General features: G+C 59.9%; 1 protein-coding gene across 1 annotated transcript in view; it reads left to right on the forward strand.

The window, feature by feature from the left end:
* Positions 1-14987, forward strand: part of Nfam1 (NFAT activating protein with ITAM motif 1) — a 28927-nt gene extending 13940 nt beyond the window's left edge. Inside the window, exons 2-6 of the mRNA XM_026394328.2 lie at positions 299-634; positions 1742-1854; positions 5218-5316; positions 12532-12618; positions 14928-14987. Coding sequence (XP_026250113.2) covers positions 299-634; positions 1742-1854; positions 5218-5316; positions 12532-12618; positions 14928-14987 — 695 coding nt within the window. The remainder of the gene's footprint in view (positions 1-298; positions 635-1741; positions 1855-5217; positions 5317-12531; positions 12619-14927) is intronic.
* The last annotated feature ends 9469 nt before the right edge of the window (positions 14988-24456 follow it).

Here is a 24456-nt window from a genome sequence, read left to right on the forward strand (position 1 = left end):
CTTTGCTCCTCATTCTCCAGCTGTGCTTTTATTCAGCGCAGCCTCTTGGCCTTTGTGGGGGGGGGGGCGAGGGATTGGGAGCACCGCCCTGGTGAGGGATCGGGAGCTAGTGACTTGACCTCTCTGACCCTCAGTCTCTTCCTCTGCCAAACAGGGCTCTTGCCTGGCCTCGGGGTGGATCAGGAGAGGGGTCGTGGTGTGTGTCGCGCTCAGCACCACATCTGTGCCTGGTGAGGGCGTGGGAGGAGTGAGGTGGAGGTAGCCTCATGTGACCTGTCTCCTGTTGCTTCTCCTGCAGGAGGGCAGTCGGTGACCCACACTGGCCTCCCCATTGTGGCCTCCCTGGCCAACTCAGCCGTCTCCTTCACCTGCAAAATCACCTACCAGTACACCCCCAAATTCCAGCCCTTCACTGTCAGCTACTTCCACGTGGATCTCCAGGGCAGGACCAGCAGGAAGCAGCCCACCGGCTGCCGACCCGCCCCGGGCGCCGAGAACCAGACCTACACGCTGGACTGCAGGGTCACCCTCAGGCTGCCCAACGCCTCGGCCACAGGCTCCTACTACTGCTGCCTCCTCTGGCCGAGCTCCGAGGTCGCCGTCGCTGGCAACGGCACCTTCATCCTGGTCAGAGGTGAGGCCCCTCTGCCTCCTCCAGGGTGAGCGCTGCTGGGGTCCCTGGCAGAGCTGGGGGCCCAGGGTGTGAAGGGGGAGCTGGCGGCCCTGACCTTCAGCGTTGGCCAAGCAGAACCGAGCGTCCCCAGAGAGCCCCCTGCCCGAAGGGGTAGAAAGGGGCTGGGGAGGGGCGGGGCTGTGGCTCTGCCTCTAGCCACCTCTGGCAGGTGACCTCAGAGAGGTCATTTGGTCTCAGGGTCCCATGAGCACTACGGGGGAGGGGGAGGGGGGTCTCTGCAGAGTCAGGTGTGTGGACGTGGGTAAGATCATCTTTCTGGGGACAAATTCCTAGTTTTGACCACATTCTTAAAGACGTGAGACCCCTGAAAGTTAAGAACAAGCCTATCACCAAAGCCATATTCTCTGGCCTCCTCTGGGATTCCCACTGAAAGGGGCCGGACACTTTCCCAATGAGCCGCATCCCCAGCCCTTTTTATTTTTTATTGTGAGACAGGGTCTCACTCACTGGCGGAGGCTGGCCTCAAATTTGTGGTCCTCCTGCCTCGGCCTCCCAAGTTGTTGGATTACAGGCCCGTGTCACTGCACCCAGTGAGGCCCTGCACCCACGGGCCGGTGTCGGGCAATAGGAGGAACTTTGATAAATAGCACTGATGCGCCTGCCCCTTGGGTGGCACTCTGTTTTTGCCAACCAGATAAAGAGAAGGAGCAAGAGAAGGAGAGATGGATGGGGGCTTGGGAGCGGCCATGTGGGTCCCCCCAGCCCCCTGTCAGCCCCAGTACCAGCCTGTCTCCAACCCTCACCACACCCATCCTCGTTATCACCATTTTAAATAGAGAAAAGGGGAGCCCCTAAAAGACGACGTGACTCGCCCTGGGTCCCACAGGCAGCCCCCGGGGAGCCGGTTCACCAAGGCAGGCCCTAAAGAAGCCCAGGACACGCCCTTGTCTTTCCAGAAACCCGAGGCAGGCCACTTACCCACGAGGCTCAGCAAAGCGAGCCTGAGACGAGGAGCTGGGGGCCGCGTGGGGCTGCGGGCCGGGTGGGTGAGGCTGGGCCCGGCTCCTCCCGGGGACTCACCCTCCGCTCCCCTGCTCTTCCTCCTAGACGCAGGGTACCGGGACCCCCCGCAGAGCGTCCAGAAGCCCCTGCTCTTTAGCTTCACCGGCCTCCTGACTGCCCTGGGCGTGCTGGGCACAGCTCTGCTGCTCTGGAAAAAGGTACGGGACGGACACACAGCAGAAGCACCCAGGGTGGGCAGGGCGCTGGCCTCCCCCATGCCTCCGTTTCCCCAGTGGGGCTGCAAGGGGAATGCAGGGCCCCAGGGGAGCCGGGTGCTCGGAGACCAGCACAGGCCTCCGCCTTGGAAATGGAGGTGACCACGGCGCCTGCATGACAGGAGCCCTGACCTGGCTGGAGGGCCACAGGGCCTTGGCACAGTCCAGGCTCCCTCCTCGGAGCTCTTCCCTGGGGGGACTCCGTTCCGGGGGCTACATTCCCCGTGCACCGAGACACCCCCATAGCCCTCGGAGCTCCCCCCAGGGCCTCCCCATCTGATGTCCAGAGCAGCCCTCTGACGCCCCCCACCCCTCCCACCCCCCCCCACACCCCGCAGTCTTCCGCATCCCAGCCCATGGCCTTGGGCACCCAGACCCTCAGGCCCAAGCCTGGGGCTTGTATTCCTCCCCTCTCAGCCCATCTGACCCCACAGTCTGCCCAGGGCCAGCCCCTTCTCCCTTGCTGCCCACCTGGTCCCGCGACCTCATCACCCCTCTTCTGGAACACAGGCCTCTGCCTCCCCCTCTGCCTTCTGTCCTCCGCTGACCGCGCTGGCTCCTGGGTTCCCACGGCTCACCCCTCCAGAGCGCGGCCCCTGCAGGGTGGGGACTTGGTGTGTCCTGGGGAGCCCTGGCACCTCGTCAGTGCTTGTGGGTGGAATGACAGGTGACAGGCACACTGACACCAGAAGTGACTTGGAGGTGACCGGGCACAACATGGGCAAGGCAGCACTGTCCCTCCCATTTCAGAGGAGGACACTAAGGGTGGCCAGGCATCAGCCCTGGTGTGCGGAGCGGGGCTCGGCCAGGCCTGGCCACCCTCCCTCCGCCTGTGCTGGGTTTGGCCAGGGGGCTGCCCTGGACGGTTTCTCCACTTGGAAATCACCGGGCACAGTGGCCCTCACCTGGAATCCCAGCAGCTCAGGAGGCTGAGGCAGGAGGAGCTCAAGTTCAAAGCCAGACGGAGCAACTCAGTGAGACCCTGTCTCTAAATAAATAGGAAAAGGGCTGGGGTGTGGCTCAGTGGTTAAGTGCCCTGGGGGTCAATCCCTGGTACCAAAAAAAAAAAAAAATCACCTTTGAAAGGACAAAGGCCCACAGCTTGACCAGGCAGAGCTGGCTCCAGGGACAGAGCCTCTCACACCTGCGACGACAGCAAAGTGGCCCCCATCTGCTCTCCCACGGAGCCCCCTCTGCCAGGCCCAGGCTTCCTGAGCCCCCGCTGGGAGGCCCCCCACCTTCTCCCACTGCCCCAACCTCCCATCACCCTTCGCCTGGGGACCAGAGGGAGCCCACAAAATGCAGACCTGACCACCCCCTGCCCGGGTGGACCGCTGTCCACAGGGTAAAGACACGGCGCTCGACCTTTTGTGACCTTGCCTGGCCGCCTCCCGGCTCTCCTCTCCCTTCCCGTCCTGCTCCTCTGCACACCAACTCGCCTGCAGGCTTGGGGCTCCTTCCTGGGACCCCCAGGGGCACTCGCCTCCCTGGATGTCAGGGAGGAGCGCACCCACCCACTGGGAGGCCCAGGAGGCCACACCATGGTGTCCTCCGTGCCCAGCCAGGCCCAGCGTGCGCCTGGGGAGGTGTCTGGCATCCAGGGGCCGCACTTTGCGGACAGCTGGTCCCAGGGGGCCTCAGGAGAGCCCTGCCTGGGCGCTCCTATCCCCACCCTTGGCCACCCCGGGGCCGGCTGGCTGGCCGGGGAGAGGACTGGGATCCCAGTTGTCTTGACAAGAAGAGGCACCGAGGTGCCCGGGGTGACCATCACCTCTGACAGAAATGGTGGCCTCCAGAAGCTGCAGTGCAGGGGATTTGAGGACAGGACCCCTAGGCCTGTTCGGAGGGCAGCCATTTCCCAGCTGGACGAGCCTCAGTCTCCTCTTGGTTAGGTGGCCATCCCTGCCCACCTCCTCAGGCTGTGACAAGAATTAAATGAGAATAAGGACAAGTCCCAGGGGTCTTTGTCAACTGTAAAGAACCGCACACATGCCAGCGCCTGTCCAACAGCGTCCGTGAGACCTGCCATTTAGCAAGACAGGTGGAGCAGACCTCCAGGCGAAGTCGGTCAGCGTCTCGGTGGAACGCGGGCCTGGGTTCGAGTGCTGCCTCAGATGCTTCCTGGCTGTGTGGCCTTGGCAAGGCCCCTGCCCTCTCTGAGCCTTCACTTCCTCCTGTGCAGAGCAGAGGGGACGGAGGGCTGGTTGTCTGCAGGTTGGATGAGGCCGAGAGATAAAGCAGAGCCCTGCTGGGCTCCGTGTTCCCAGCCATTACAGCGCTGGGACTGGGGCGGCGCGGCTGCTGCCTGCGAGTTAAGTGGCTCTCAGAGCTAATCCCGAGTAAATGGGCTGGGGCTGGCAGGCCGCCAGGGTTTTTAATTAGCTCCTGCCCCGCGACGAGGCGGCGTCGCTCCACTCTTGGCAGCGTGGTGCCTGTGATGAGGGGTCGTCCGGCCGCCCCCTCTGCGCCTCCGACTGTCGTGGGCCCTTGGCCTTCCCCAGGCCCGCCCGGCTCCACCAGTGCCCCGGGGGCTCCCCTCACTGGCCTCCGTCCCCCACACGGTCCACGCAGCCGTCCTGACCTTGGGCAGGTCCACCTGCCGGCCGCGCTGGCCTCCTCTCGGGCCCGGGGCGTGCTGGTCCCTGTGCCTGGGACGCGCCCCACGCCTGGCTGCTGGATTCTGTCTCCAGATCCTGCCCGCGTGGCCTCGAGGGCCTCTGGTCTCCTCCTCTCCGTGCCCCTCGCTCACGCACCGCATTTTGGTGGCGCCGTCGGTTCTCTGTCCATCCCTCCGAAGGCCCTGGAGTCCAGGAGGCCAGGAAGGCTGCACCTCGGCCTGACGGCGTGTGCTGGCCGCCGGGCTCGCCCTCGCCGGCTCCAATACTTGAACAGTCTCAAAAAGGAGGGCTGTTTCGGAGGCCAGGGGTGGGCGGGCCGGGGCCTGCTCCGGGCCAGAGGGACCCGAGGCCCAGCTGACTGGCACGTGCTTGGGCCCACCCACAGCCTCAGCTCCAGGTCTGGGTCCTGCCACGCTGGCACCAGGCCCTGCAGCCCCTGCCTCCCCTGTGCCAGTCCTCTGCCCCCGTGGTTTGGGTTCCTAAGCGCGGGCACACGCGGGCACACACGTGGTGGCCTGTAGGTGCCGGAGACATTGGCTTCGCCTCCCAGAGGCCGGGTGGAAGGTGTGAGGGATGGATTTCTGTGTGGTCTGTGACGGCTGCCTCCCTTTCTCCTGGTGGCTTGTGAGGTAGAGGGACCTGGAGCTGCTCATGCCAACCCCAGCAGCCTGCTCCTTTCTCTCCCCAGAAACAGATGCTGGCTCCAGAAAAGCGCACCACCAAGGAGCACCCGGATCCAGGCTCGGCCAGCAGACCCGCGCAGGCTCCGGCTGAATCCATCTACACGGTGAGTCCCAGGGCCTGGGCTCCTCCACCTGGCTCGGGCCTCATTCAGGGCCCACCTCCCCGGCTCAGTCCGTGCCAGCTGTGGACCTGTCTGAACCTCAAGCTCCTCATCTGAAAAATGGGCACAGGAATTCCTACCTGTGGAATGTCTGTGAAGGTGAAAGGGGAGCCCAGGCACGGGCCCCTGGTGGGCCTGCCCAGGGAGGCACCCTCCCTGGCACCCCCTCCACTTCTGGAACCAGGGGCAGTGAGGGAATGAAGAAATCTCCTCCTGACCCGTGACGTCCACCAGCTCACAGCCTCTTCCTGTTTTGATTGCACAAACACAGAGGTGGCAATAGCAAAAACCATGAGAAGAAGAGGCTGGGCGCCAGCCACCCCCTAGACGGGTGATTTCCCACTGTTCACTCTGCCTTCCCCGCCTCAGGCTTTGCCTCTGTCCTCGCTGTCACAGCCGGGACACAGCTGGGACCCTGCGTCCCACACCCTGTTGGGTGGCAAGCATTTTCCACCAGGGTCTTCATCATTCTGGTCGGGGAGAGGCCAGAGGAGGCCCGGCCTCCCCACCCGCAGCTCGAGGCCTGCCCCTGGGGCTGGGGCTGAGGAGGGCGAGAACCTTCTTTGCCAGTTGGGAAACTCTCAGCTCACTGTGGAGAGCAAAGGCCGCCGGTGTCAGCCCGTCTCCGTCCTGTGGGACCCAGAGCCTCGGGCTGGGCTCCCTTCTCTGTGGGCCTGGGGGTTCAACGCCCTGCAGGGTGGCGGCCTCCGCAGGCCGGCATTCTCAGCCTCCGCTGCTCCGGTCCCCGCCACTGATTCACAGCGGAATCGGGGCTTCATCCGATGCCACAAAACCCCACGCGGAGCACGTTCAGGGCAGCGCTGGCGGAGGACGGGGTGGTGGCCGAGAGGCCCACAGAACGTCCCCGTGGGGCAGCGTTAACAGCTCCCAGAGCAAGGCAGTGGGTTCCCGCCAGCTGCTCCTTCACGGGTGGCCTCAGACTCCCCCACAGGGGCCCCGTGGCCCAGCCACTGGTGGGACGCCCCTACGAGGGCGCTGGTGTGCCTCCACGTGCACACAGATATGCACGCACACGCACACACACACACACACACGAAGGAGTGTATATATGTACATATATGTGTATATAGATATATTTTTTTCTATGGATGCCTAGAAAGGGGCCTATGTATGCGCTCACTTTTTCTCATGCTAGGCGTCGAACCCAGGGCCTCACACATGAGCTTCCCTGCTGAGCTACACCCCCAGCTCCAGGCCTTTCTTATTTGTCTTGTGATATTGGAGATTAAATCCAGGGCCTTGCTCCTGCTAGGGAAGCACTCCCCTGCTGAGCTACATCCCAGGTCTTTTTTTTTTTTTTTTTGCCACAGGGTCTTACCAAGTTGCCCAGGCTGGCCTTGAACTCAGGATCCTCCTGCCTCACTTTCCAAATAGCTAGGAGGACAGGCCTGTGCCACCACGCCTGGCACTTTTCTTAAAAAAAAAAAAAAAAAAGAAAGAAAGAAAGAACGGAAATTGGAGTTTGCAGCTTCCCCATGTTACAATCTCTCATGAATATTTTTCCACATGAATAAATAGCCTTCTCTAAGGTTGTTTTTAATGGAGGAGACTCTCTTTCAACTGAAGCATCTTGCTGCCTGTGTGCAGCATCCTCTGGGGTCAGCTGACTCGAGAGTATGGCAGAGGCCCAACTGTCTGCGGGTCCCAGGAGTGGTTCAGGACCAGAAAGGAGGTGTGAGAAGAGACCATGGGACTTTGCTCAGCCCTGGAGACAAGGGTCCACCAGCTGGGACTGGACCTGGGCAAAGAAAAATGACTTGAACAACAATCAGAATGGTCTCAGGAGACGTTGGCTGTGTGCCTACTATGCGCCGAGCACTGTCATAGATGACGCCGATGGTGTCATTGACCCTCTTGATGAGGCTTTAGGGCACAGGTGTTGTCTCTGTCTTCAAGTCACCTACTGCTGGTATGCAGAGATGTGATTGATTTGCATATTGGCATTATATAGAGTGATCTTGCTGAATTTACTCATTAATTCTGATACTTTCTCTGTAGATTCCTTTGGATTTTCTCGGAGCCTATTCATGTCCTCTATGAATCATCAAAATTTGACTTTTTTCTTTCTAATCTTCCCACCTCCTTTCTCTCCCCTACTTTATTGTACTGCCTAAGACCTCTGGGAAGGATTTTTAAATTCTCTTTCTTCTTCTTTTTGGGCAGTACTGGGCACTGAACCTAGGGGTGCTCTACCACTGAACTACATCCCCTGTCCTTTAAATATTTTTATTTTGAGACAGGGTCTCACTAAGTAGCCCAGAACTTTTGATCCTCCTGCCTTAGGCCTTGAATTTGTGATCCTCCTGCCTCAGCCTCCTGAGTTGCTGGGATTACAGGTATGTGCCACTGTGCCCAGCTACTTAGTTTTTGATCATTCTTTTCTAATTTGTGCATTTTAGGATATGAACTTCACCTTAAATATGGCTTTAACTTCATCCCATAAAGACTCAGGGGAGATTCTCTTTTTGTTGTTGTTTGCGGTACTGAGGATCAAACCAGGACCTTGCTCACATGAGGCAAGCACTCTATCACTTAACTCCATCCCCAGCCCCATAAGATCTTGGATATGTCATATTTTTATGATCTTTCAATCTAAACTTCCCATTGAGAATTCTTCCTTGCCCTACTGGTTATTTAAACTGTTTTGCTTACTTTAATTATTATTTTCTGGAGATCTTTCTGGTTTTTTTTTTGTTTGTTTGTTTGTACTGGAGATTGAACTCAGGGGCACTCAACCCCTGAGCCACATCCCCAGCCCCATTTTGTACTTTATTTAAAGTCAGGGCCTCACTGAGTTGCTTAGTGCCTCACTATTGCTGAGGCTGGCTTTGAACCCATGATCCTCCTGCCTCAGCCTCCCAAACAGCTGGGATTATAGGCATGCGCCACCACACCCAGTGATCATTCTGTTTTTTATTTCTGGATAATTCTGTCATGATCAGAGAACAGTCTCCCTCCTCCGGGACACCCATGACTCCGAATTGTGAAATCCAGCAGGCAGTTCTTGGTTCTCCTCTTCCTTGAAGAATCAACAGCATCTGACACCACTGAGTTCTCCCTCCTCCTCGATACTGTCTTCACTTGATTCTGGGACATTCTACTCTCTCCTGAGCCTGCCCTGGCTCACTGCCCCACTTCCTCAGTCCCCGCTTCCAGGAACTGTGGAACCCTGACCTCTAAACATGGAGTAACCATTAGAGCCCAGTGCTGGGACCCCTGACTCCTGTCCTCACTCCCCTCTCCTCACTTGGCCTCAAGGTGCTGAACACCTACCTCCAGGTGTGTATCTCCAGCCGGGACATCTCTGAAGGCCAGACCCCCCTCACTTGGATGTCTAATGGGCACCCGCCTCCAACCAAGCTCCAGTTCTTTAGTCAACAAGCGCGTCTCCCGCCCGCCCGCCCTTCCCGTCGTAGGAGACGATGCTCTGTTCTCCCGTGGCTCAGGCTAGACATTTGGAAGCTGTCCTTTCCTTCCCTCTTTTGATCGCCGCCCAAATCTGACCCATCGGCACACCTGGCTTCAGACCGTATCCTGATCCGGCTCTGCTCTGGCCTCCCCCGCCCCTTGCCTGGAGAGCTGCTGTGGGTCTCTAATCAGGGGCCGATTTTCATCCCGGTCCCTAGTCGGCCTCCGATGGCAGCAGCCAGAGCGACCCCATTAAACCACGACAGGTCGTGCCCCTCTGCTCAGAGCCTCGGTGGCCAGGTCCCCGAGGGGCAGGGGGGACTGGAGGAGCCGCGATCTGGTAGAGAGGTCCCTGAGCGGGGAGGCGGCGAGGAGCTGGGGACTCCTGGGAGGGCCAACAGACTGCAGGGTCGTCCCCGTGAGGGAAGAGGGATGTGCACCAGGAAGTCCCCCTCAGCAGGGCCCAGGGAGAGCCCAGGACGAGGCTCGCGGGTTTCAGAGCCAGTAGCTGGGGCCCAGTCCATCCCGATCCCTGCAGATGGAGTCCTTGAAGTCATTCTCAGAGTCACCATGGTCCTTGGGAAGCTCCCTGGCACCTAAAGTCAGAGCTCACCACCTCCAGGCTCTCCTGTCCCCAGGTGCTGCCCAGCCACTGCAGCGCCCCTGCTGGCTCCTCTGTGCCCCAGGGCGTCTCCCTCCGGCTCTCTGCCCAGGCCTTCCAGGCGCTCTCCTGACCTCTCCCTTCCCTCACCCCCACCCGGACTCTGTGGCCTTTCTCTGGCCTCGCGGTAGCCTTCATGGCCACCATCAGCTTCGGTGAGTGTCTCTGACTGGAGCCTCCTTCCCGCCCCATGGCAGCCAGCGCCCCGCGCACACAGGTGCTCAGAATCGTCTCTTCCTTTTCAGGGTGGCCGGGTGCAGGACAGAGGGACATCGTGGCCAACGTGGGGCGTTGGTGCGGGGCTGGCTTCCCTGGGTAGCCTTTGGACCCTCCCCTCAGCTCCGCCTGGCCGTGTGTGTCCCCTTCCTGCTCTCTCTTCCAGCCCTCCCTGCTCTCTTTGCCTCCAAAGGACCTTTCTAGCACCCAACTGGGACACAGTGCTGGAAAAGCCGTCCCCACGCCGTCAGAGCCGGGGGCTGCTCCCTTCAGACGTGCTGAGCCCCCGACCTGGAGCAGGTGCTCTTTCTCCCTTGAGTCAGCTCCTGTCTATGCAGCACCCTCAGCTCCCACCCAGGGACCCAGCACCAGGCCCAAGGCAGCTGACTCTGCCCTGCCCCAGCCCACCAGGGCGATGGCCTTGGCACTGCCGCCACACCTTTGCTTGGCTGGTGACCAGGCAGGTCGGCACCATTACCCTGGGCAGCAGGAGGCAAAAGGCCGTAGGACCTGAGTCTTAGACCATGACCACTGCCCGGCACAGCCCTGCCCGGCACAGCCCACGGGCCACCCACGGAGAGGCCAGCCCTGCGTCCTCCCGGCGGGCACAGTGGAGGGAGGGCACTGGCCTCGTCAGGGTGTCCGCTGACAAGGCGGCACCCTGCGTTCCACAGCCTGCTGCTGCAGCCAGACCCTGTGTGCGATGACCCAGCCGGTCAGGCCTTGCCACAGGCCGCACGCGCAGCTGCTGGTGGCCATCTCTGCTGCTCTCGGCCCCACATTGCGCCACAGCACGCTCACTCTGTGGGTCCGAGGCCTGCAGGGTCGCAGGGCAAGTGCTCTTCTCTGGCTGGGATAGCCCCGGCCTCCGGGGATCACCTGTGCTAGGCAGCCCACATGTACTGGGCGGGGCAGAAGGGGCCACCTGTGACCCAGATCTGCCACCCAGCTGAGGTGTGGCCAGGAGGCTGCTTCTCCCCCCTCTCTGTGACCAGAAATGCCCAGCCCAGAGGGACTGTCCGGCCTGTCAGACCTGAGGGGCCCGGGCCTGGGGGAGGGGTGGGGAGTGCAGGCCACCAAGCAGCACACCTCGTCCCGGGTCTCTGGACGGGCACGAGGACCCGCACGGGTCAGGGAAGGCCTGGGAAGTTTCCTTCCCTTGGAAGTGGGGTTCCCCCTCGGGACGGAGGCAGGTTAGAAACCTCTCTCCCAAGACCCACGCTCTTTCTGGTTCAGAGATCCCCTAAACAGGACCTCCGGGGAACCCCAGCATCCCTGTGTCAGATGCCCTTGAAGTGCGAGGGTCTCCCAAGTGCCAAATGGTTGATTACGCGGGTTTTCATGCCCCGCTGCTCCCCAGCGCCACCCGCCCTCCTCCCCTCCCACCTCCCCGCCCTCCTCCTGCCTCTGAGCACCACCTGTCTCTCCAGCCTGCCTCAGCAACCCCTGCTTGACTGTTGCCAGGGAAACCGCCTCCTTGGCAACCAGCCGGCATCCATCTGACACGTACACTCAGGGAAGGGAAGGCTGCCGCCTCTTGCTCAGGCTGTTGGGGGACTCTGCTCTGCAGCCCAGTGAGGTCTGGGGTGAGTCCAGGCTAGGGCTTCAGAGGGAGGAGGACAATGATAGCTTTCTTCAAGACATTCAATCACTGCTCATTCAGCACCTACTATTTGCCCAATTCTGCGTTGGTCCCCTGGTGTATAGTATCTCATTTAATCCTGCATTGGACCTCAAGATAGCCCCCATTTATAGATGCAGAAACTGAGGCACAGAGTTTTTGGTTTTTTTTTAAGGGTTTGCCCTTGGCTGGCAAATATTAGAACTAGGAGTTGAACTTGGTCTCATTTGGCGTCTGTGGTCAGGCCTCTGGAGCTTGGGCCAAGAGAGTGTGACCCTGGGATACACCCAAATGAGGGAGGTGGCCCCTTCATGGTTGACTTGGTGATGCTCTCATTGTGCCAAGAGCAGCTTAGGTTCGGGAATCAGAGACAAACCAGACGCAGTCCCTGCCTCAGGGGCTCCCAGTCTGGCAGGAGCCTGGGGAGAGCCAGTCTCTGATGGAGCCGGGTTCAGGGGGCCTCGAGGCCAGGCTCCCAGCCCTGGCCCCAGTGCTGCTCCCCATTCACCAGGGAGCCTTGGGCTGCGTGGGCTGTGGTCAGACGGGGAGTGGGAATGGCTGGAACCAGGTGGCTGGGAGGGGCAGCGGCGGAGTACAAGGAAAATGAGGGGGGGGTGCACCGAGAGCCGGAGCTGGGCTCCAGACTCCCCCAGGGTCCAGGCTTGACGGGTGGGGAGTATGGCCTCAGAGGACCCCGGGTTATCCGTGAGCCCCCGACGGGCAGTGGGTCAGGGGAGGCCTAACAGTGTGGATGGCAGGAGAGGCTGGTGGGGTGGGCTTGGGACCCTGGAAGGGGTAAGGACTTTGAACCAGGAGTGAGGCGGGTGCCGGGCGGGTGCCCAAGGGAGCAGTGGGTGTGAGTGTCACCCAGGAGCTGCTGGTGGCGGTGCCCTCACGGGCAAGGACAGGCAGGCTGGCGGGGCAGACAGGGACCCTCGTCTTGCCAGGTGAGTGGGCGTCTGGACCCGGGGCCCAGCACGTACTCTGCTGAGGTCCTTGAGGAGGTGGTTGGAGCAGAGAGGACGTGGCCCTGGGCGAGGAGGGGAGCAGGTGAGGTGACAGAGATGGCCTGGTGGGTCAGTGCGTGGGGCAGTGTGGCCACTCCAGCATGGCACTGCCTGCCCCTGGGCTCCCGCAACACGACGGGACAGTGACGGGCAGAGAGGCTGGCTGCTGGGGCTGCGGCTCCCCCACACCTGCCTCTGACCTGCTCCCCGTCTTCCTCCCGCAGGCCCTGGAGCACCGCGAGCCCGAGGTCTACGCCTACATCGAGAGCGAGGCCAGCAGCCCACCCTCGGCCAGGAACCGCCCCTCCCAGGTACGCGGAGGCTGGGGCGCAGGCCAGGCCCGGCTCTCCACGGCCCCTACCTTCTCATCTGTACCGTGGGGCTGCGGAGACGGCAGAACTCACCCCAGCTGTTGTCTCCCAGCCCCCTCCCAAGGCAAAGGGGGTTCCGACTTCCGAGCCACCCCTAGCAGCTGTGCATCCCTGACTAAGGTACTACCTTCTCTGGGCTGTCTCCTGGTCTGTAACTGAAGAGTTAAAACAGAATTGCCACAAGGAGAGACGGCTGTGCTGAGAGGGCTGCCCAGGAGTGGGCACCATGAGTGTGGTCATTAGAGCTACCCCTGGAGGGCACAGCGCAGTGTCTACACCGGCCAATCTGGTCAACAGTGCTGGGCACGTAGATGCCCCCAGGCTGGGCTTCGCTAATTTAGAGCTGGAGCTGAGTTTGTGCCAGGTTGGGTGGCCTGGTCAGGGCCCTGCTGGGACCATGATGGGGCCTCGGGCCAATTACTCAATCACAGTTTCTCTCCTTAACCTCAGTTTGCTCATCTGCAAAGTGGATGAGTGATGTTTTCCTGCAACACCATCCATCCCAAAAAGAGTAAGACCTGCACTGGAGCTCTGAACGTTATGAAGTGCAGAGGGTGTCAAGCCAGGATAGGAGCCCCCAAGGGGTGTCCCCAGGCACCATGGAAGAGCCGGCAGGGTGTGCAGGGTGCCCCCAGCCCAGGTGGGGACTGCATGGTGAATCTCATTCTCCAGCTCCAGATTAGGCCCTGATTAGCAGGGCCTCGGGGACCCCTGAAGATGTCAGGCAGTGCCCACCGTTGTCCCAGGCCCTGGGTACTGGACAGAGGCGTGAGGTACGTCCCTGTCCTCTGGGAGCCTGGGCCTGTAAGAACAAAGTCACTGAGCCCACGGACACGCAGAGACATATAAAGTCCCATTGTGAGGGGTGGGTTCCCAGAAGGCCCAGGCCAGGGCTGGGGGTAGGGAGGGCTCCCTGAGACCCTGAACCCTGCAAGTGAGTGGGAGGGAGTCAGGGAGTGGGGTGCGTGGGGCAGGCAGGGGGCCAATGTAGTTGGAGGCAGGGGCGGGGGCAGCAGCGTGGTGACAGGAGAGGCTGGTGGGGTGGCCTTGGGGCGGAGGGCAGCCATCTCTGTCAGCTCTGCCCAGGAAGTGATCTGTTTGCCTCCATGAAAACTGAATTACTGCAAGTTCACTTTTACCTACCTAATGTTCCTTCCTTCCTTCCTTCCCTCTTTCCTTCCTTCTTTATCCCTTTCTCTTTTTTCTTATCTCTTCTTCCTCTCTCTCTCCACCCCTTCCTCTCTCTCTCCATCCCTTCCCCTCTCTCTCCACCCCTTCCTCTCTCTCTCCACCCCTTCCTCTCTCTCTCCATCCCTTCCCCTCTCTCTCCACCCCTTCCCCTCTCTCTCCACCCCTTCCCCTCTCTCTCTATCCCTTCCCCTCTCTCTCTACCCCTTCCTCTCTCTCTCCATCCCTTCCTCTCTCTCCATCCCTTCCCCTCTCTCTCCATCCCTTCCCCTCTCTCTCCACCCCTTCCTCTCTCTCTCCATCCCTTCCCCTCTCTCTCCACCCCTTCCTCTCTCTCTCCATCCCTTCCCCTCTCTCTCCACCCCTTCCCCTCTCTCTCCACCCCTTCCCCTCTCTCTCTATCCCTTCCCCTCTCTCTCTACCCCTTCCTCTCTCTCTCCATCCCTTCCTCTCTCTCCATCCCTTCCCCTCTCTCTCCATCCCTTCCCCTCTCTCTCCACCCCTTCCTCTCTCTCTCCACCCCTTCCCCTCTCTCTCCACCCCTTCCCCTCTCTCTCCACCCCTTCCCCTCTCTCTCTATCCCTTCCCCTCTCTCTCTACCCCTTCCCCTCTCTCTCCATCCCTTCCCCTCTCTCTCCATCCCTTCCCCTCTCTCTCCATCCCTTCCCCTCTCTCTCCACCCCTTCCCCTCTCTCTCTATCCCTTCCCCTCTCTCTCTACCCCTTCCTCTCTCTCTCCATCCCTTCCTCTCTCTCCATCCCTTCCCCTCTCTCTCCACCCCTTCCCCTCTCTCTCCACCCCTTCCCCTCTCTCTCCACCCCTTCCCCTCTCTCTCTATCCCTTCCCCTCTCTCTCTACCCCTTCCTCTCTCTCTCCATCCCTTCCTCTCTCTCCATCCCTTCCCCTCTCTCTCCATCCCTTCCCCTCTCTCTCCACCCCTTCCTCTCTCTCTCCATCCCTTCCCCTCTCTCTCCACCCCTTCCTCTCTCTCTCCACCCCTTTCTCTCTCTCCACCCCTTCCTTTCTCCCTCTTCTATTCCTCCTCATTCTTTCTTTCCCAGGAGAGACTGCCTAGGTTTGGGGACGACAGTGAATTGAACCTGGTCTATGAAAATCTCTAGGACAGGTTCCACCAGCCATGGGGCTTGTCCTGGATCAGAAGCCCAGGGTGTGGCCTTGACCTGAACGAAGAGTGAGGGCCCGCCCATGGCCTCAACCTCACATCCGAGGTCCTCCTGCTGTGGCCGCCGGGGGGGGGCCCCCATCCTGCACCCAGACAAGTGCTTCCCTTCTTCAGGTCCTTCCTGGGCTGTCCCATCTCCCTCCCCTGCTGCAGCTGGCGAAGTGCTGCTCAGCCCCTGGGGGCTCCCTGGGACCCAGCCTCTTCCTGAAGGCCTCCTCCCCCGCCCGTGCCTGCCCACAGAGCCTGTGTGGCTCACCCGGTGCCAGCCGGCATCTTGCTGCGCAGCCCATGAGCCTCTGAGAGAACACAGCGAGGGCCCCCATCAGCGCTGTGTGCAAGCGCTGTGGGGGGGAGAGGCGAACACCCCAGCTGCCCAGAGGAGGAGGCTGGCATGGGAGCATGGGGCTCAAGATGGGGCTCAAGGGACAGACACGCAGGCTGCGGATGTGGCAAGCGGTGGTCGTCAGAGTGGGGCCTGGAGCAGAAAGGTCCTGTGCACGCTGCTGAGAAGGGGTTCTGCTGTGTCAGGGTGCAGCAGAGGCCCGGCTGAGCGGGAGCTGGGTGAGTGGCCAGAGCTCTCCCCTCTCCCCGAGAGACTCCCCGGGTTGTCTCTGTGGCCTGGCTCCTCCCTCCCACCCCAAGACCCTATCCCCCAACGTCCCTCTGTCTGGCAGGTCCTGAGCCCACCACCTGCAGCTCCATCCAGCCTCCTCTGACTCCCGTCCTCGGCCCCATTCCTGCCCCCTGTGTTGACCCAGATGGGACACCGTGCCCACCCTGGCTGCCTCAGCCCTCCCTTTCCCGTGGCGGTCCAGCTGCCTGGCGTGGTGCCCCACCCCTGGATGGGCGGACGGTCTCTGTGTTGCGGTGGAGGCTGGGAGAACAGTGGCTCCCCAGGGCCTGACCCAGAGCCTGTCTGCTCCTCCGGGGGCTCAAGTGAGCCCTCGTCTCACCCTGGAAGCAGCCCTGCAAGGTAGCTGACCACTGTTCCCCAGGCAGGCGGGCTCAGGGCCACACAGGCTGTCATCTGTCCCCTCCCCCTGGGTCCTCCCCAGGCTCAGTCTTTCCTCACCTCCCAGGCTGCTCCAGAAGTCTCTAGGGTGCCTCAAGGCCACTATAATATCCCCAGGTAGGGTGGGGGACCCAAGCAGCCCTGGGCCACCAGCACTCGGTCAGCACGTCCTGCTCTGCAGGTCAGGTCTTCTGTGGGGAGAAAGGCTGAGGGTGGCCCTGGTGACCGCCAGGTGTCCCCAGGCACTCTGCTAGGTGGCACGGGGCCTCCCTGGGCCCTTACGAAGGTCGTCGGCCTCCTGACTAGGTTCTAGGCGGCCCGGAGCAGGATCACCAGGCCGGGCTGCGGAGGCTGAGTTTGGTGAGGTCCCAGCCTGTGGAGGGAGGCAGCAGCCTCGCTCAGAGCCAGCTCCAGGCTCAGCCTCCAGCAGCCTGCGGTGGGGGTCAGGGGAGTGAAAACTGCAGCCAGCAGGACCAGAGGAGCCTCTTGGCCAGGCCTGCCTCCCCCGCCTCCTGGGCCTCTCTGTCCTTGACCCCTGGACCTCCTGACTGGGACTCGGGCTTCTCCAGCCTTCTCCAGGGGAGGACCCTGGCAGGGACTTCAGTGTGTCCTGGCCCAGGCCCCCCTCACAGCCCCCTGCAGTGGTCCTGACCGAGGTCTCTTCTACCAAGCCGCTCAAGGCTCCTGCTCAGAACCACGCCTGGTTCCCATTTCATGTGCAGTAAAATCCCGGCTCCTGTCTGTGGCCTGAGACACCCTTGAGTACTGAGCTCTGGACACAGACTTGGCCAGATGGGTGCAGAGCCGGGAGGCCAGCAGGTGCCGTGAGCTCCAGTGAGAGAGCAGAGAGGGGGAAAGAGGAGGAAGAGGGTGCGGGGTGAGGGGGGACTGAGAGGGCCTTGACGGGAGGGAGGCTGGGGGAGAATGTCCTGGGACTCCCAGGGGGCAGCACAGAAGACAGGGCACCTGGCCCCAGGCCGCCAGGACTGAGAGCCTCAGGTGAGCTGGTGCAGGGTCGAGGGAGCAGCTGTGACTGGGCAGAGAGAGGAGCTGCCCCTCTAGGGCAGGGTGGCCACTGGGCCTCCTGGCTCCTAGCTCCACCTCCAGCCACAGTGGGACTTAGTGAGTCCTGGCCCTCCCGAGCCTTGGTTTCCAGTGACCCTCAGGCCCCTCGGTGTGTCTGAGAGGACGGTGGAGGACTCCCTGGCTCTCGCAGGGCCCAGCGGGTGCAGTTCCCTCTGGGATTCATCCTTCAGAGAGGCAGGCTGCTGGGCAGAGCCCAGGGAGTGTGCTGAGTGGGGGACAGGCTTCCCTGGGCGGGACGCCACAGCAGTGGAGAAGCAGCTGCTCAGGCGACAGGCTGGAGCTGTCCAGGGCCGGAGAGTGGGCAAGGCGAGCAGAGAGGAGGACAGGGGTTCTGGGGCCAGGGGGTCCCCGGAAGAGGAGAAGAGGATCGAGTAGGACAGGGGGAGGGGTCCTTGGAGCTCCACCAAGGAAGGGTGGTTGTGACCGTCCTGAGCGTGGACAGGGCTGAGGAGGGAAGGAGGCCCATGCCAAAGGGCCGCCCTGTGGCTCAGGGTCTTAGTGATGCGGCCTCTACCTGCCCCTGCCCTGCCCCTGAGGGACAGCCCACTCTCTTGTGGCCCGGCCTGCCCACCCTCCAAGGCCACCTGCTCTTCAGAGCCTCAGGGCATCTGAGTCTTTTCAAGGACTTCTGACCGGGCAGCTCCTTACCCTTGGCCTCTTCCAGGGTGATAAATGGCTAGAAACCATCAGCCACCCACCCTCCCTAGCGCCTGCTCCTCCCAACACTCGCGAACGTGAGAAGATCCTTCCTGGAAACCGAGCCCAGGATCCTGAAGTGGGTGCAGGAGTGGAGGCCCCCCCTCAGCAAAAAAAAAAAAAACTTCCAGAGGCTTCTGTGCAGCTGAGTTTCCATGGGAACATGTGCCTGTGGCTCCAGTCCCGATCCTGCGTGAGGCTGGGTTCCCTTCCCAGCCAGGACCGCAGGACTTCCGCAGGTGGCCTCAGCGGGCGCTGCCACCGCTCTGGCCTCCAGCCCTCACTAACCTGAAATCAAGTTACCGACAAACCTGCCTCTCCCCGTCTCATTTAAAGGCCACGCTCCACTCCGAGGATGCCTCTGGGATTTCAGGGATGGATCTTTACGTAGTTCAGTAGTTCTCTTGGCTCCTCCAGGAGAGGTGGCCTTTGCCTCCGCCCAGCCAGGCTGAGGTGCACCCCCAGCTGCCCAATGCTAGGGGATGTCATTTGCCCAGAGGGGCATTGCCAGCTCTGAATCCAGACTTCAGTGTTGGGGACATCAACGTGAAGCTCTGAGACACCTCCCTTTCTCACTCCTCCCTTGAACGGTGGTCGTGATTTTGGCCTCTGGGTCTTGGCGGAGTCTTGACAGTGTGTGGGTCAGGCCGTACTCTCTGCACTTGGCATTGGCCCATGTTGAGCGAGTGTCTAAGCAGAGGACACAGACACATGCTGTGGTAGAGCTACAGCAAGACGGTATTCCTTCTGCTGTGCCTGCCACACCCCAGCCTCCACCCCAGCCTCCACCCTAGGCCCCTCCCAGAGGTAACCCCAAGGTCACCTGGGAGTGTTTTCCTCTTTGCTGTTTTTATTTAGGTCTGTGGCACAAGAGGTCAAACCTAGGCTGTACCACGTGCTAGGCCAGGGCACACCCCTGAGCCCCATCCCCAGCCCCTTTTTAAATTTTACTTTGAGACAGGGAGGGTCTTGCAAAGTGGCCTCAGACGTGTGATCCTCAAGCCTCAGCCTCCCAAGTCACTGCCGTCTAGGGTCACAACACCACGATGATGCCAGCGTTCTTCGCGGTTCTTATGGCATTTTTATACACCTATGGGGACTACGGGGCATCTGCGGGGGTTCTGAGAGCTGAGGTGGAGCCGTTCTGTAGAAGTTGTCAGCTCTGGCTTTGTTCACGCAGCCCCACGTGGTGGGGATGTGCCCGAGCCAGCATGCAGGAGCTGCCAGACTCTAATTACAGCCGAGGACTCACAGGACGGATGGATCCTGATTTAATCAGGCCCCTACCAATGGCCTCTTCAGTTGTTTACGATTTTTCAACCTCGAGGAAGGTTCTGCAGGGAACATTCTTGTGTGCGCCTCCTTGGACACATCTACACAACTTTTTTTTTTTTTTTTTTTTTCAGTTCTTAGATTTAACGGAGGAGCGCTCTACTACTGAGCTGCATCCCCAGCTCTTTTCACTTTTTAAATCTGAGACAGGCTGGCCTCCAACTTGTGATTCTCCTGCCCTACCTTCCTGAATATCTGGAATTACAGGCTCCTGTCATTGTGCCAGGCTACAAAACATGGCAAGGGGCTCCTGGGGTTCAGGGTGTGGGCATTTAAAGTCCCAATGACAGTGCCCAGTAGTCAGGCACAGAGATCATGCCATGAAATTTGATTTAATCCTGAAAACAGTGCTAGGAAGTAGGGAACCCATAGCCCCAATTTACCAAAGCAGGAACTACAGCTCAGGGAAGCTGACTGGCTAAGGGTCACACAGCCCGGGGAGGGTAAACCTGGGCTGGCTCCAAACCTGTGTGGTTCTCCCTCCCCCACGGGTCAGGTGAGGGACGATGGATTGCGGGGTGGGGGGGTTGCAGAAAGAGCCGCGGAGGGACACATTTCCTTCAGTTAGACTGTCACCCTGGCAAGGCTCATATTAGGTTTCCCAGATTGTACGTGTGTTGGCGGTAAAACAGGGACCCTCCTGCCTCCTGGTGTTCAGTCTCCTGGGGCAGTGGAGGCAGCCCAGGGGGTCCTTGAGCCGCACCTGCCTGGCAGCCCACACCTGCTGTGAGGCCTGGTCCTGGCAGCTGGCGGTTGGGATCCCAGATCTCTCTGGAAATTCCCGCACAGCAGGCCTGGGGTGCGAGTCACCCCTTAGAAGCTTTATAATCCAGGCTAATGCGGCTGTAATTGGCATTGTTCGCTTTACAACCCTCTCATTACCTGAAAACTTACTTTGCAAGCGGCTATGTCTGATTTTATTTTACGACTTCATGGGCCTTGAGGGGCCAGGGACTGCTGGATTTTTCTCTGTCTCCCCTTACCTGCCCCGTCCCCATCCCCCACCGGACACTCTGGGCCTGTAGGTCAGACCCTAGCTGAGCTCCTGTTCTTGGCTCAGGACACAGTGCTGCCCACATGCACCCATGAAGGGGTGCATGTACACACACACATCTCCCCTATCCCCGATCTTCCCACTGCCAAACTCAACCATCAGAGCCTCCCTCCACCCCCTCCTCCTTCAGCGCTTCCCTGTCTCTGCACCAAATAGACCTTTCTGCGGTGGAGCTGTGACCACGCCCTGACCCTCTCAAAACCCTGGAGGAACCTGTGGTCATGGTCACTGCATTATCACCAAGGAAGGGTCCAAGATCACTCCACAGGGAAGGAACAGGCTTCTCTGCAAGTGGTTCTGGGGGTCCTGGACATCCAAGGCCACGTGGGGCCCACCTCACACCCACCGCAGCCTCCCGGAGCCTTCCACTGTCCGCAGGATCCAGGCTGACCCCAGCCCTGCCCTCAGGGCTGCGGTCACCCTTCATGCTTTCAGCAACGCGGTTCAGCTTGACTCTGCGCCAGGCCCTATGCTGGGGCTGCAAAGAGGCCCCTCGGTCTCCACCAGGTCAGTCAGCTCATTCGGGACCCAAGCCGCTCCACGGCTCCTGTACCCACCGTGCCGACTCCCCGCCTCTGAGCCTCTGCTCCTCCCACTCTCTTGGTCCCGAGGACCTTCACCCATTCTTTGCCCGAGGATTGATGTTCAAATCCCATCCCCTCCATGAGGCCTCTGGGGGCCCCTCTGCCTCGCCGAGTCTCCTTGGTCCTCTCACCACATCACAGCAAGTCAGTCCACACACAGCCCGCTCCCCAGGAGGCCCAAGTGTCACCACCACGGAGAACGTTATTTTTCCCCTTTTGTGCCTGACTCAAGAGTCAGAGCTCTGACTCGGAGTCTTTTGTTTGTTTGAAAAGTAAAGGAGGGGCTGGAGCTGGGACTCAGTGGCAGAGCACTTGTCTGCACGTGTGAGGCACTGGGTTCGAGTCTCAGCACCATATATGAATAAATGAATAAAATAAAGGTCCATCAACGTCTAAAAAATATTTTAAAAATAAACAAATAAATAAACAACAAGGTGGGTGAGGTGAAGCACGCCTGTCATCCCAGGGGCTCTGGAAGCTGAGGCAGGAGGATCAAGAGTTCAAAGCCAGCCTCAGCAAAAGCGAGGCACTAAGCAACTCAGCGAGACCCTGTCTCTAAATAAAACACAAAATAGGGCTGGGGATGTGGCTCAGTGGTCCAGTGCCCCTGAGTTCAATTCCTGGTACCCCCCCCAAAAAGGGGAAGGGAGCTGGGGATATGGCTTTCTGGTTAAGTGCCCCCTGGGTTCAGTCTCTAACACAAAACAAACAAGCAAAAGAGAATAAATTGATCCTTTTCTTTGCTGGCAATTCAGTGCCTGTTCTTGCTGCAAAAGGAGGATGATTTTTCTTTTCAATTTGTAAGCAGTGATCTTTAATTAGCATGTGACCCATTTTACATATGTGAAAACCAAGCCAGACATGCGGTTACATCCTCAACACGGGGAGAAGAGAGGCAATAAAAATCAGGCTCAGGAAGGTTCTGGAAGGCCAGTACCCTCTTGTCTGCCAGGCAGGAAGAGGCTCTGGGCCAAGGCGTGGGCGGCGAGGCCCAGGCAGGGGGAAAGGCCAGCAGCACTCCCCACCCAGCTCCTGGCGGCCAAGGCTGTCAAGAGACTCTGGTGCCGCGTGCCTGCAGACGGCACGGGGGCTGGGAGCCCTGTTGGGTGGTTCTGCTAATTGATCCCAGAAGCCCCTGTCACTGCCAGGGGACGCCTCAGCGGGCTCAGCAATGTCCTCACCACGATCTCTCGCCTCGCCAGACGGCCTCCTCCTGTCTCAGCTGCCACTAGGCAGGCCCAGACCCCCTGGCCACGGAGGGCCCGAGACCCTCCAGAATCCAGCAGGAGTGAGCCCAGCCAGGACAGAGGGCGGGGAAGCCCGAGAGAAGCCCCTCCGGGTCCCTCTTTATCCGGCTGGGTCACAGCCACCCAGCGTGTCTGGATCGGCGGGGCAGTCTCAGGGCTGCTCAGTCAGGCTCCGGGCTCCAGGGCCACCCCACCCTACACCTGCCTGCAGCAGCCCCGCAGCCTACCGCCTCCTGTGGCTGAGGACGCTGATGTGCCGCATGCGGGGACAGAGTGGCTGGCCTCTCTGAGCGGTGGGGACAAGTGCACACACTGAGTTCCAAGGAGGAACCAAATCCAGAGACAGAAACAGTGACCGCGGTGCTGCCTGCCCAGTGACCCCGGAGCCTCCCCTCCGTCCAGGGCTTTGGGTTCTTCCTGCCCCAGGGGACCAGGGGAGGAAGCTGGGGGCGCTGAGGAGGGTCCTGGCATCAGGAAGGTCTCGCCCTGAGTCCACCTCACTACCCCCCACAACTCAGTGCTCAGGGGGCCCCTGTCTTCCTTCTGGGTTTGAGACTGTGGAGACCCTTCAGGATGCTCCAACCTCCATTGTCCCACTCTTGGGGACCGCCGAGGAGTACAAGCTTCTTTATGGGATAATGAAAACGCTCTGGGATTTGATAGGGGTGATGGTTGCCCCACCTTATGAACAGGCTGGCGACCACTGAATGAGACGCTTTAAGAGGGTGCGTTTTACTATATGAATTTGACTTCAATAAAACAACATAAAACATCACTGTTTACACTCTTTCTGTGTCCCCTGCCCACTGTCCCCAAGTCAGAGTGCACATATGTATGGTTCCTGGGAACTGGCCCAGCTCCCCCCACACACTCCAGCCTGCCCTGCCCTGCCCTGTGCCCTCTCTTGCCCTCCCTCCTTCCCTCCTACAGAAGGGCCCTTCTAGGTCCTTTCTCAACCTCCAGGCTTGCACAGGAAGCTCCCTCTGCCTGATAGTTAGATGCCTCCTGACTTATCTGGAGATGAGCACTGGTCCCATTTTACAAATGGGAAAACTGAGGCTCAGCCATCTATAGCAACTTGCTCAAGTCCCCCTAGCTGATGGAGGGTGTGGCTGAGGTTTAAGCCCCAGCAATGGTGTCAGAACCCTCTGATGTCCACATTCCTAGTCTCTGGAACTTGTGAATATAACCTACATGGCAAAGACTTTGCCGATGTGATTAAGACTCTTGAGATGGGGAGATCATCCTGGATTATTATAAGAGGGATGTGGGGGGAGATTACAGGCAGAAGGCCATGTGTCGCTGGAGCAGAGTGAGGCTTGGAGATACCCACTGCAGGGGCAGTAGCCAGGGGACGCAGCTCTGGAAGCTGGAAAGGGCAATGAAAGGGATTCTCCAAAAGCCTCCGAGGGAGCGTAGCCGGCGGACACTTTGGTTTTTGCCAGTTGAAACTATTTTGCACTCCCAGCCTCCAGAGCCGTGAGAGAATAAATGTGTGTTGTCTTAAGCCACCGCGTTTGTGGTAATTGGTTCCAGGAGCCACAGAAAGCTAATACACTTCGCCTTCTGGGGGACCTAGTCAGCTCTCTTTGGGAAGCTCTCCTCACCCTCTGGCCAGTGGCTTACCCCTTGGGTATGCTTCCTCCCAACTCTGGCCTTGGCTTTGACCATGTGTCTGCCATGGCCTCTGTGATCACACTGACCTTGGGCCTCTTCTCTAGCTCCCGGCACTGACCTCTGCAGGCTGGTGTTATCCTTGGGTGTTGCCCAAGGACAGGCACCAGCTCTGGGGCATTGTGGATAAGGAAATCGAGGCTGGGAGGGGGGCAGTGACTGCCCAAGGTCACCCAGCTGGAGAAAGGCAGAGCCAGGGAACGTGTGGCCAAGAGTTGACCGCGGCACCCAAACTGAAGGGCTCTTGAGAAGAGAGGCCACACCCGCTGCCACTGCTCCTGGATAGCCACCCCAGCACCCATCTGGGCCTCCAGAGAACTGGACCCTTCCTGGTGGGCTCAGCTTTAGGGAAACCTGATAGCAAATCCTAAACCAATAAGAGCAAATAAATGAGGGGTGATTACTGACAATAGGAGAGGATACGCAGCAGGGTGCCTCCAAATAGCATCTCCTCCAGTACATTTTAAGTGCTTTATAGGTCATTAACTACTTGACAGAGAGAGCCTGACACTTAAAGCAAAGAATTTGGCGCCTCTGCCAGGGAAAATCAATCAGAAATGAAGACAGAGCATCAGCGGCCTTAAGATGTACTGGGTGGGCAAACGGGATTCGATTTACACATCATTTTAAGGCCCTCTCTATTGTGTAAAGTGAGGCACACTGGTCTTTGACCCCATTTATAAATCCTAAACTAAAGTTAAGAAATACTTCACCCGCCCCCC

This window comes from Urocitellus parryii, chromosome 5 (genome assembly GCF_045843805.1).
Source record: "Urocitellus parryii isolate mUroPar1 chromosome 5, mUroPar1.hap1, whole genome shotgun sequence".
NCBI classification, from domain to species: domain Eukaryota; kingdom Metazoa; phylum Chordata; class Mammalia; order Rodentia; family Sciuridae; genus Urocitellus; species Urocitellus parryii.